Source organism: Sturnus vulgaris, chromosome 4 (assembly GCF_052056855.1).
Source record: "Sturnus vulgaris isolate bStuVul1 chromosome 4, bStuVul1.hap1, whole genome shotgun sequence".
Taxonomy (NCBI): domain Eukaryota; kingdom Metazoa; phylum Chordata; class Aves; order Passeriformes; family Sturnidae; genus Sturnus; species Sturnus vulgaris.
This window is the reverse complement of record NC_142246.1, coordinates 61,170,840-61,182,955: the sequence shown is the minus strand read 5'-3', so window position 1 is coordinate 61,182,955 and position 12,116 is coordinate 61,170,840. Positions and strand designations below refer to the sequence as shown.

General features: G+C 39.1%; 1 protein-coding gene across 2 annotated transcripts in view; it reads left to right on the top strand.

Moving 5' to 3' along the window:
• Nucleotides 1–10,954: 10,954 nt before the first annotated feature.
• Nucleotides 10,955–12,116, top strand: part of TTC29 (tetratricopeptide repeat domain 29) — a 114,180-nt gene continuing 113,018 nt past the window's right edge. For both annotated transcript variants that reach the window (XR_015803350.1, XM_088164086.1), the window contains exon 1: nucleotides 10,955–11,042. Coding sequence is in view for 1 of the 2 variants with exons in the window: in XM_088164086.1 (XP_088020212.1) it covers nucleotides 11,033–11,042 (10 nt within the window). In the remaining variant the exon portion in view is untranslated. The remainder of the gene's footprint in view (nucleotides 11,043–12,116) is intronic.

Genomic DNA, 12,116 nt, shown 5'->3' with positions numbered 1-12,116 from the left:
TAGAGCTTTTTAAGCTTCACCTACAAATGAAACAGATACTATGCAAAGAATTAAAATTTTTAAACCGAAATTGTTCCATTAAGCAATCAGTGACTGTATAAGAACAGCTGTGTGATTTTAATTTTATTTCATTATTTAATGAATTTTCCTTCATTTCATTTTATAAACCATCTACAATTTTATGTTGATATCCTCCCTTTGCCTCTACTTTTACTAGAATTATGTGGTGTCATGATGTGTCTTCATAAGTGACCTGAGATGAATGCTTCTTGACTAAATCTTTCCTGGGAAGAACAAAATATGTAATTTTTGCTTGCCTTCCTCATGGGTATGACTGTGTCATAACCTCTATGACCTGCTTTTCTGGGCAGGCCTGCCAGAGTTTCTGTCTGTTGTGCTGCCCTATTTACCTACTCCCTATCTGTATGGATACAGAATTATGTCCCTCTGCAAAAGACACCATAAAAATACTGAGTAAAATATAGTAAGATAAAGACAGCATAAAGAAAGGACTGCTCTTTTAGGGAGTAGGTCCATGTTGCTATGAGTTCTAGAAAAACAAAAATTTAGCTGTAATTGAGGGAAAGAAACACCAATAATTGAGGGAAAATACAAGGCACAAGGAAGGAGAATCACCAGCTCTTCAGAAACAAGCCAGGCAGCTGCCTGTATCTCACACCATTTTTTTCAGCTCTTTATAATGTTAAAATCAAGGTAGGATCTCTACAATGCCTGTGTTTCATACACTTCAGTCACCACATTTCTCTGCTATGATACTTTAAGAACCTTTGCCACTTAATTTGCAACTGAGAAAATAAGGAAATTCTGAGAAAAGAAAAAAATTCCTGATGGCTCCTGGGGTGCTTGTCTTTGTAAAGTCTTTCCGGGTTGAGAAGCAGGGACCCAGCTCCCAGGGGAGTGTGCAGGACAGGGAAACTGCAGCTAAGGCTGAGTACAGAGGCCAAAAGGCACTGCCTGAACTCTGCTTAGGTTGAAGAGGGCAAGGATTCATTATGAGGCCTTGAGGAGAGTTCAGAGGCAAAGTTCACAGGGTGGACAAGAAGGCAGCTGTTAAAATTACAAAATTAGATGATTAAAAGATCACAATGTAGGTCCTTATAAACCTATATTATGCAAGATTCTTAACCCTGACTTTATTAAAATTGTTATGGCAGAGAAGACTGATTCTGCAAAGCAGAAGCATGTTGACTGAATCCTCCATACCGGGTTCTAGAGACCAGAAATTCCTCTCAACAAATCCAACACCAAGAACAGATGGGTGCTGACACTACAGTGTATCATCCAGGAGGAGTTAATGTTGAATTTCATTATGGGCATTAGTTTCCAATCTTTCTTGCAGTAAACTCAAATTATTATCTTTACTACTGCCATAATCCACCTCCCAGCTGGGCCACGTTGCTCAACTACAACTTCAGTTCATCTTGTTCCCATCTACTTAGCTCAAACTGTTTAAATAACATTGTTCAAAGAAATTATCATTAATCACACTGTAAGAACATCTGTGTGGCAACACTTAAGACAAAGCTGAAACTGATGTTACAACATAAAGGCAATGGCTTGTTACAGAATCATAGAGCCATAGAATGTTAAGGCTTGGAACAGACCTTAAAGATGACCTAGTTCCACCCCAGTGCCATGGGTTGGGATATCTTCCACTAGACCAGGTTGCTCAAGGCCTTATCCAACCTGGTCTTGAACACTTCTAGGGATGGGGCATTCACAGCTTCTCTGGGCAGCCCGTGCCAGAATATCACTACCCTCACAGTAAAGAATTTCTTCCTAAGATCTAACCTAAATTTCCTTAAATCTTCTAAGTGTCCTACCACTGCAGTTCCTACTGAAGGGTCATTCTCTGACTTCCCTGTAGCCCTGCTATAGCTTGGAAAGTTGCTACAAGGTTGCCATGCAATCTACTCTTCTGCAGACTGAATAGCCCAAATTTTTTCAGCCTGTCTTCTTATCAACTTCATGTCCTTCCTCTGGATTTGCTCCAACAGTTCCATGCCCTTCTTATGTTAGCAGTACCAGAACTGTGCTCAGTGCTCCAGGTTATGAAGGTTTTGAATTCATGGTCAAGTCCCAAGAAAAGCCATCCTTAGCATCATCCTCTCTGGAGCTGAGTGAGTGATTTAAAATTCAGAGCACCTGCAAATTTGTGGAAAATGATGGTCAGGATAGAGCAAGATAGACAGTATTCCTGAATTCTCTGCATATGAGGAAACTGTGGTGTAAAAACGCTAAACAGATGTGTACAATTACAATAATGTGAAGTTTGTCCATGGAAACATGCCAAGAACATCTGTTTTCAATAAACATGCTCTCCCAAAGCCTAATCCATGAGAGACTGACACAAACTTCTGTTTCACATTTAGGGGGGAATGTGACTCAAGTTTGGGCCTTGCAGCCACCACAAGACAAAGGCATTTACGTCAAAGCCTACTGCAACTGCACGTAGATCCAAGTTCTGCTCTTAGCATAGTGATAATGCTTTTTTCCAGGATTTATGGCCCTAAACCGTCATTTCCAGCTGCTGCCTTCTGCTTTACTCTCCAAAAGATTTTACTTTGACCGGATAAGCAAGCAAAATAAGGGTAAGGCTAGACTGGACCAGTATTAACTTGAGTTAAACTTGGACATCCCTATAGACTGAGGAACAATAAACATCACCTTCATCTGTGAACACTTTGTTTTGAGGCAGATCCATAAAGAATAAGTGAAGCCAGTAGGTTTTGCTGGGAAACTCTTGCTTCCTTGTTCTGGACATCTTGCAGGCAGCTAAAAATCTTCCTCTTCTTTGCGTAGTAATGAAGAAAATCAAGCAAATGTTTCTGATTCCAGTAAAGTATCATTCCAACAGCAGCACTTCACTGAATTCTTTGGCTTTATCAGTTCAGTTATTATTTTTGTATTATCTGGTAATTTAGATACAGTTATTGTAGACTCTTCAGCCTGTGTTAGATATTCTCTGTACTCCCCAGAGTTTTGTACCCTGTTTTATACTTCTTCTCTTGTTTTTATCAGTTGTCACCTATTGTGGCTCAGTATTTTACTCTCGGGTACTTCAATTATATATGAATGTGATGTGCTTCACAGCAGCTACTTTTCATTTGCCATCTAAATATCTTTGTAGATGAAAGTAGTAACCTACATTTAACTTCACAGGCAGTTGTGCAAATCTACTGCATTTCAGCTTTTGGGTTTTGGTGTGGTTATTTTGTCTGCTTGCTTTTATTTGATAATTGATTTCTAGATTTTTTTTTTAATCCTCTGCTTTCCAAATAAAAAAATGGGAAAAGAGAAAAAAACCAACTGGTTAGGAAAGTCACAGAGCCTATTCCTAAACCTGAAGGGAAGGAGACTAGCTTGGGATATTAGAGGGCTCATCTCTAAGGTTTAATCATATTGGCTCCCTTGGTGGTGCTCATTTACTAAAGTTCAGCAATTTTTTAAGAGAAGTTCTATTACAAAACAAGGTAGCTTGTCTGGTTTCAATGTCTTAGCAGAAGTAATTATTTGCAAAGCATTGGTAATACCTCACCAGACTGATTTTCAGAAGTGCTTTCATCCCACAATTAAGCAGAATCTGTTTTCCCTGTACTCCTATAAATAAGACACTTTCAAAACAGAGAGGCAAGATCCCTGCTCTAGTATTGCCTACAGAGATAAAAGCCAGGTAAAGAAGGTAGCAGGCATACAAACTGGCATTAACATTTATAGGAATATCCTTTGACTTACTTCCAGAAAATATCTGCAGTCTCTGAGACACAAATATTTGTTTGATATTTTTGTAATTTTTTTAATGTAAATATAACTACGCTGAAGGAAAATCAAGTATACCTCACATCACACTTCCCTGCGCTCCTTATACACTATCACAGGATAGTGAAATAGAACTTAGTATTAAGTTCTTATAATTTTGAGATTGGGATCTAGGTTTTATTAATTATATGAAATAAGAATTAGTGCACTACATTATATAAACCATTTTTATTTTTATCAGGGTTTAGTATTTTTTTTTCTCTCGACTACTTGTCAGATATCTTTGCCTCAGTCTACAATATTTAGAAAATGTTCTGAGTAGAAAACATATGCTGAAGAAAAATGATCTGCCCAAACACCTGAGGGCTGACCTCAAATGTTTTAAGGGTATTCTCAGTTCTGAAAGTTACTTCACAGAGCAGATAATCATCTTCTCAAACTCATGGAAACTAGGGGGCTTTTGTGGAAAAGTGAATTTTAGACTAATATAACAGTTTCTTATGCAGTCATCTTGCTGCTTGAATCTAAAAATACATTTAATATAATATGCCAGTATTCAGAAAAATATATAAAACAATAAGCATATATTCTTGCAGGAAAAAAAATCCCAGTGCTAGAAGAACAGAAAATAGCTGCACTGGACAAAAATAATTCAAAAGAGAAGCCTTCCATTTATAGCAATAATACATCATATTTGTTTTGATTTTTGCTTTTCTGAATCCCATGAGCACCTAACATATCTTTTAGACTATTTTGAAATAATTTTAAAAGTAAATAATTTAGTAAGACTTTTAAAATCATTAACCCCTGATTTGAGTGGCAGTCTGACTAATCAGGAAAACAGCATGAACAAATGGTAAGTAAGTACAAATCAAAACACATCAAGAAATAAATGTCTGGAAAAAAAAACCCCAGCAATGCACTAGAGAATTCTCTCACTTCAAATCTGTGTAAATACAGATTGAACTTAAGATGTGTTGTTATTGGTTAAACAATTTTTAATGAAATATAAAGACCTATGTGCTCTTAAATGGATAATTTATGTGCAATGTTATTGTCTCCCAAGGTTTAATTAAATGTTTGCCTTGTGGCTAATCAGCTACAATTAATAAATGAAGCCTATATGCATGTCACTGATAAGGAACATTAAAATGGCCTCCATTGTAATTTCAGTATCATTTTTGTGTCTGGTTAATAACAATAATCTAATGTATGAGAAACTTCCACAAAACAATGTGGTAGGGACACTATGACAAAGTTCCAGTAGGATAATGGACAGGTTTATCACAATGCCTAATTTCAAGTTTAGAGGTAAGTTCCCAGCAGTACTGGATGTGGAAGTGTATGGTTACAAAGTGCTTTTCACCCTTAAAGTTTCCAAAATTCACACACCTACTCTACCAAAAAAGGAGCAACATTTCTTAGACTTATGGATCGAAAATAGTTCACACAGTGGAGCATAAACATCCATTAATCACCAGACCTACTGAACCCAAAGGATTTGAACTATCTCTGTCATGACACACCTAAATGTTGCCTTAGAGTATGTAAGAACAACACATTATTTTCCTAGATGTGACCTTTCCATGCCTTTTCACTCCTGCTACTTTAAGTTATAAATCTCTATAGGTAAACCTTTAAAATGTAGGTGAGCCTCTGCTGGGTACTCTCCCATCTGAACTCATCCTAGAAATCATGGGCTAACAGATAACAGGCCAAAGGCAATGCTGGCTGTCACTGACAGTGTTCCAGAAGTCATCTAGGAAAGAGAAGTCAAAAGACATCTGTTCTCCATAGTTAGCATGTTGTTATTGCTTGTTTATCATTTACACTGCACTAGTGCACACAGGTCTCAGGGCTGGGCTCCATCACAAAAAGGGATCTGTAAGTAATTGCTGTTGCAATCAGTGTATTAGATGAGATGCAATCAATGGGTCTGACCAGAACTAGAAAACAATAATGAAAGAAGAGTTTAATAGCAATTAAGAGCAAACAATCTTCAGGGACCAAGTTCAAAACTTTGGAGTTTCAGCTTACTGGGGAAAAAATAATTTGTCTTACAGCTGAATAGAAGCATCTCTTGCTGGCAGTCTTCTTACTATCTCAAATCATTTTTTTTCACCAATTTAAGCATAATTTATCATACAAGGAACAGAGCTGTACAGGATAATTCTACTGTCGTCACTTAAGTCATTCATTTTGATTGCACTTCCTTTGATTTAGTTAGATTCAGCCACAAGCCATACCACGTACAGAATCATGAAATTCACTCAGAGGAGTCTGAAAGGCTGTAAATACTGCTGTCTTCCATTAGGATAAAGAAAGGCATAATTAATTGTTGTACGGCAAGAATATTGACTGCATATTTTGTCTCAGGAAATGAAAACTTATTTAAGATTAACTTATTTCTCTTGGGGTTGTAAAGACATCTTTATCTGTACACCACTGTTCTTTTACCCGGGCTTCCATTTATTAAAGAATGAAGATTATACAAATTAATGTATTAGAACTATGTAGCTCAGTTGTCCATGGAACAGCTTGTCCCAACATACACCAGAATAAACAGCTAATCACACACTGCATACTGAAAATACAGCGGAGTTTTCCAAATGTGATTACAGTGGCTTTTTCTCTTAGTTACTAATATCAGTTCTACACATAAAACATTTTTTAAATGCTTTTAAATGCTCTATAGGATAAACAGTCATAACCTAATTCTGATTACAGTTTCCCATTCAATCATGAAGGAGACCTTCAAACTCACTTGCCTGAGGCACTGAGAAGCTCCAGGTCTTTGACGCTCATGAAAGAAAGATAACAATCACTCTTCAGGGGAGAGAGATTTTATTATACATACCCCGTGGGTTTTTTTCTATCCTTTATCAAACTGCACCTTTGTGGGCCTTTAATTTCTTAATGGGTTGTTTATCCTTTCCCCCATAATTCATAATGATAAGCTAGATGTCACAGAGATATTGTTGTGGTGATGAAAAAGTTGTACTGATGAGCTGAGTCAGTGATGTAGTTTGATTAACTTTTTATATAAATCTTTCTAGACAGCTTTCAAAAGAAGGCCAAAAAAGTCAGTTGACAACGTTACAAATGTTTCAGTAGGTGAAAATACATCTGCTGAAGACCTATAAGAATACCTGAAATAAGTAAACAGAACCAGGAGGAGATATTGATGGCATAAAATTCATTTTATCATAACATATAAAGTGCATGCTAGGGCATTTTTGTCTGCAATGAATGTAGAATATAGGGCTTACAATGGCATGATATAAAGGCTTAAGAGCATGACTTTTGCAAAGCTGTATTACTTGCAATTGCAATATTCATGATGAAGTTTATTAGGTGCTCTCAGGTAAATGCCAAGAAAATCTTTGTACACTGAGTGCTACCTGGTAGCACTTAGCTTAGTGTTGCCTCCCTCCAGTTCCCTGGTTTTGTATTTTTAACAGTCTGGCCTTTCCTCCTTTTTTTTTTTTTTTTTCATACTTTTCACCGTGATACTTTAGTTTGCACCAAGGCTCTCCCTCTTTCCTCCCTTCTAAAGCGAAGGAGTGGGGACACTTCAGGCTCGTGGCTTTTTTGTGAAATGGACAGGTTGATAAGTGATAGAAAAATCAGAACTACTAGGGACCAAAGATGGACAGGTAGGCAGGAATCAAAACACTTATTTTTTCAATGAGCAGTATTCAAGTATTCAGTATTCAGGAGTATCCAGATGTGTCCTGGTAAGTTTTGGGCATTGTCACATTTAAGCACAGCAATTCCTTTTCCATGTAACCATTAAAGGTATATAAATATATTTCCTAAGGTATCAGCTACTCATAATGATCAATACATTGCACTTTTTGCCTCTCTAGGTTACATTTTTTAATATGCCAATGTCTGAAATCAAATTTTTTCTTAAATTAATTCTTAAAACAGGTTTTGCAAAGAGCGTCTGCTATAAAATATTGTCATTCCTTGGACATTATCACTGCTTAAAGAATTGGGAGAAAACCTACTCTAATGATAGGAACAAAGAAGTGCTAGCAACTGAATTTTTTTTGCCATGGACAGACATCCTTTCCCTTCAGGACTTGCAGGCCAAACATTTCTAGGCAAATTAAATTGGTGCTAGAACACAGCATTGTAATAGGAGCTGGTTTCATCCTTAACCACAGAAAGGCTCCTGCCTCTTCATATTACTATAGAGATGTAGACTGCCTTTGATTCTCTGCTAAAGAGTATTCTCTCTAACTTACATATTGTTTGGCATGCAGGATCCTTTGAACACATCTCCATAAAAAAAATTTCTTACTTTGCTTCCAAGTCAAATGAATTATATATGTTTAACACAGGAGATGTAGCCATGGCATAAATGTCTGCTTGTGAAGTACTTCAGATATCATTCCAGAATATTAAGAGTAATTTTACATCTTCTGGTTTATCTTTTCGGTTTTACAAGTTTTCTTTATAAGTTTATGTACAGAATACAAATAACTGGGTCATTGAAGTGTTTAATCCAAAAAGCCAAATGTTAATAAACCAAATGCTTTACTGACGTCTAATTAAATTACATCAATAAGCAAAACCTGCAGCCTCATTAAGACAGCAAAGTCTGGTTGCCAGGCTCTATTTTTCTGCCAGGATATATAGATTTTTTTAGCAGAAGCCCACAGTAATTGGAAATACCTTTCTTCTTTTAAATTATTTGTAAACTGAGTTAACAATATTGTCTATTCTGTGTTTGGCCTGATCAATGTCACATTGCAAACCATCATTATCTTATTTATTCTTTTAAGGTATTAGAACAATACCAACATCATCCTTCTTAAAAAAGTCTTAGTGTTTTAAGAAGTTCTGAATATGAACATTGATAGACATGTTCATTCCAAAAGCTTTAATGGCAGTTTTCTTTCACTAACTGAACCATTTTCCCTCATCTTTGAATAGAAAACAACTCTTTAACACTAACATAATTACATCAGCTGCCATCTTCCCAAATGACAGAACAAATATGTATATCTTTAACATTTGAAGTTTGTCACTGATTAAGGTTTAAGCTCTCACCTTCAGGTCTTAATAGGGTCTTCTTACTATTCAGATAATTTTCTGTAGTCTATACTTGCAAAAACCCTCCAATTTCCTCATTTTAACTCAGATGACCATATGTATATTTCCCTCACAACATTTCACTTGCCACAGCAATTTTCTACAATTCTTACCTTTCACTGTACATGAATGACACCACATTCTTTCTCCAGTTTTGCACATGTTTGCCTTGTAAACCACCCTGGCTTTTCAGCAAATATATTTCTTAGTTGTGGCATTCTGGTTGAGTGGGTATATAGCTACCACCCTTAAACCACTTCCAATTACTATTCTCCCACTTCAGATTAAATTTCTTCTCCCAACAGACTTACCTTATAATAGTATTCACCTTTATAAAATTAGCACTTCCAAAGGATTAAGTATATGTATTATTGGCTTGGACTTAATTCTGTTTGCACATATCAAATGTGATCAAATCATTATCGGTTATACCTAAGCTATGGCTAATTTTTAGTTCTGTGATCAATTCCTTTTCATCTGACAAGATGAGGTCTAATATAGAATTCCTCTGTGTTGGATGCAACTTTTTTTGAGTTAGGAAATTGACATTTTAAATATTTTGCCATTCCAAGTACATTTTAACACTGGCAGCATGAGACCTTCAGCATATGTCAGTCAGACTGAAATTCACTCAGTACAGCAGTGCTTTCCCTATGTGTTGTAGGTGGGTAAGGCATAGGTCACGCTGTTCTCTAGTGTGATTTGATATCAGCTAAGTACCCTGTCAGCTTCTGACTTATCCACTAGAACATTGACCCATAAACATTCAAGATCCTTTGTTTCCGATTGCCATCAACTCAGAAACAGGTAATGCCATTTTTAAGTGCTTTCTGTCCACTTGATCCTTCCAAAATAGATTATAGCAATTGATTCTGACATTCCTGTTTTCTGAACAGTTGTAGCAATAAAAACTAGGTCAAATCTGTGCTAAAAAAATGATCTCCTGCTGGTGTCAAGTTTCCAACACGAAAAGAGAAGCCACTGAAAAATCTCTGCTCTTTATATTCTGTAACATCCCAATTGGGTTTCTCTTATAATTTTCATTTGCATTTAGCAAAAGCTCATTGATTCCTTCTCATATTTCCATTTCTGACCAGTCCCCAGACACCCAAGCAGGCCAACCCCTTAGAATAGCTCCTTTGTGACAGTAAATTAAGCAGCAAACTCTCATCAACAGAGTGAGGACATTTTCCATAAACCAAATTGCCTTCATGTTGTCACTCACTCAGAGATTCAGCCTAATGTTTTTTTTCTACTTGCTCTTTCCCCTTACTCAAAAGTCCTGAAGGATTTTGGGGAGGTTCAGAGGTCCTGGAAGGATGGAGGGGAACAAAGCTGATTCAGGGACTGGAGCATTGGTCTAACAAGTAAAAGCTGAGGGAGCTGGGTTTGTTCATCTTGAGATGCCTGGGAGGGGACCTCATCAGTGTCTGTCAGTGTCTGCAGGAGGGATGCCAGGAGGATGGACCAGGCTGTGCTCCGTGGTGCTGGGCAACAGGACAAGAGGCCATGGCAGAGACTGATGCACAGGAAGTTCCACCTGAACATGAGGAAGAACTTCTTTACTGTGCAGTGACCACACACTGGAACAGATTGACCAGACAGATTGTGGCCTCCCTCACTGAGATATCCATGGACTATCTGGGCACAATCCAGTGCCATGTGCTCTGGGACGACCCTGCTTAAGCGGGGAGCTGGACCAGATGACCCAGTGTGGTCCTTTCCAACCCTAACCATTCTGTGAAAGAAAGAAACCTGCTCACTGCAGGTGTCCATTTAGCATCTCAGAGATTGCCCACGCTTCCTTAGGTGTCCATACGATCCTGGCTCTTTGCTTGCCAGCTTCAGAAACTCGCTCAGCTTTGAGGGACCCTCCCGTTTGAGGCAGCTCGTTCGGAGCCCACCCGAGCTCCTGGAAAGCACTCAACGCCTCGGGCCGCGCACTTTCTCACAGCCCCGTTGTCTTCCAGGCTCTATCCCGGCCCCAGCGCCTCGCAGGGAAGGGCTGGGATGGTCCCTGAGGGCTCCGGGAGCCCGGCCCTCAGCGCCGCCCGCCGCCGTCGCCATGGCGAGGCCGCGGCGTCCCGTGAAGGGCCGGGCCTGGCCGGACCGGGCTGGCGGAGAGCTCGTCCTGTCCTGCGGCCACGCCATGAGCCCAGGTCTGTGCCCCGGGCAACTCCGGCTGCTGGGGGGGCCTCTTATCGGTACCGGGCCCAGGGTCGGGGTGGGTACCATGCTGATGTGGCTGGTGAGAGCCGGGCAGCAGCGGAGGGCGGCTGTGCTCCCAAAGCCGCGGGGACGGAGGGCATTGAGGATACGGGTCAGGCTGGGGCCGCGACCTCGCCCAGGTCAAACTTGGAACAAATAGCATCTATCACGCTGCCTTTGGGTTTCAGAAATGTATTGTTCGTTTTTATTTTTTTTAATCAATTTACACTGTTACTTTCAGTGTGATAAAGCAGCGTGCTGGTAAGTCTGACCCGTGACTTTCTGATATCCCTTTACCTTACAAGTGCCAAATAGCAGCCAATATACCCACAAAGACAGCCGTGTGTTGTATCCATCCCTGCTTCCTCACGTCCTCCCCTCCGGGGGAAATCCTCAGCCTCCCTTTAAACCTCAGAAAATGTGTAGGAAGAGCAAAGAGGCAGCCAAAAGGTTCCCGAAAAGGAGCCAGGAAAGGCACCATTGCTATCAGCGATCAGCTGGTGTTTTACCTTGGGCTTCAGTGCACCTTGGAGCCATTACAGCCCATGGGGAGATTCCCTCCATTATGGGATTAATTAAATGAAGCTCTTCAGAAACAAACTGCACCACCGCATCTTCGGCTGAATTATGTGGGTGTTTGATTAAGTAAATGAGACGTGGCTTGGACTTTATAATAAAGGAGCAAGATGTAAAGTGCTCTTTAAATCACCAGCAATATAATATACAAGACTGAAATAGCATGGGTTTCAGAAGGATGTGTGGCTGGTGCCTTCTGTCATGTGTCTGTGGTTGTAATTTACCTGTAAGAATAAGTTACCTTGGAAATGAGGGAAATACACCCTCTGTTTCACTCTGAAAGCAATCTCCTGCATCTAAAGTAAAAGTTCATTATTACTGGCATTACTATGAAGCAGTGTGGGTTTGGGTTTTTTTCTTCTCTCAAGCTTTGAGTTTGAAATAGGAGCCAGGGCAGTATTTTAGTCCGTGTGAGGCAGAAATGTGCTAAGAAAAATATCTGTATATGT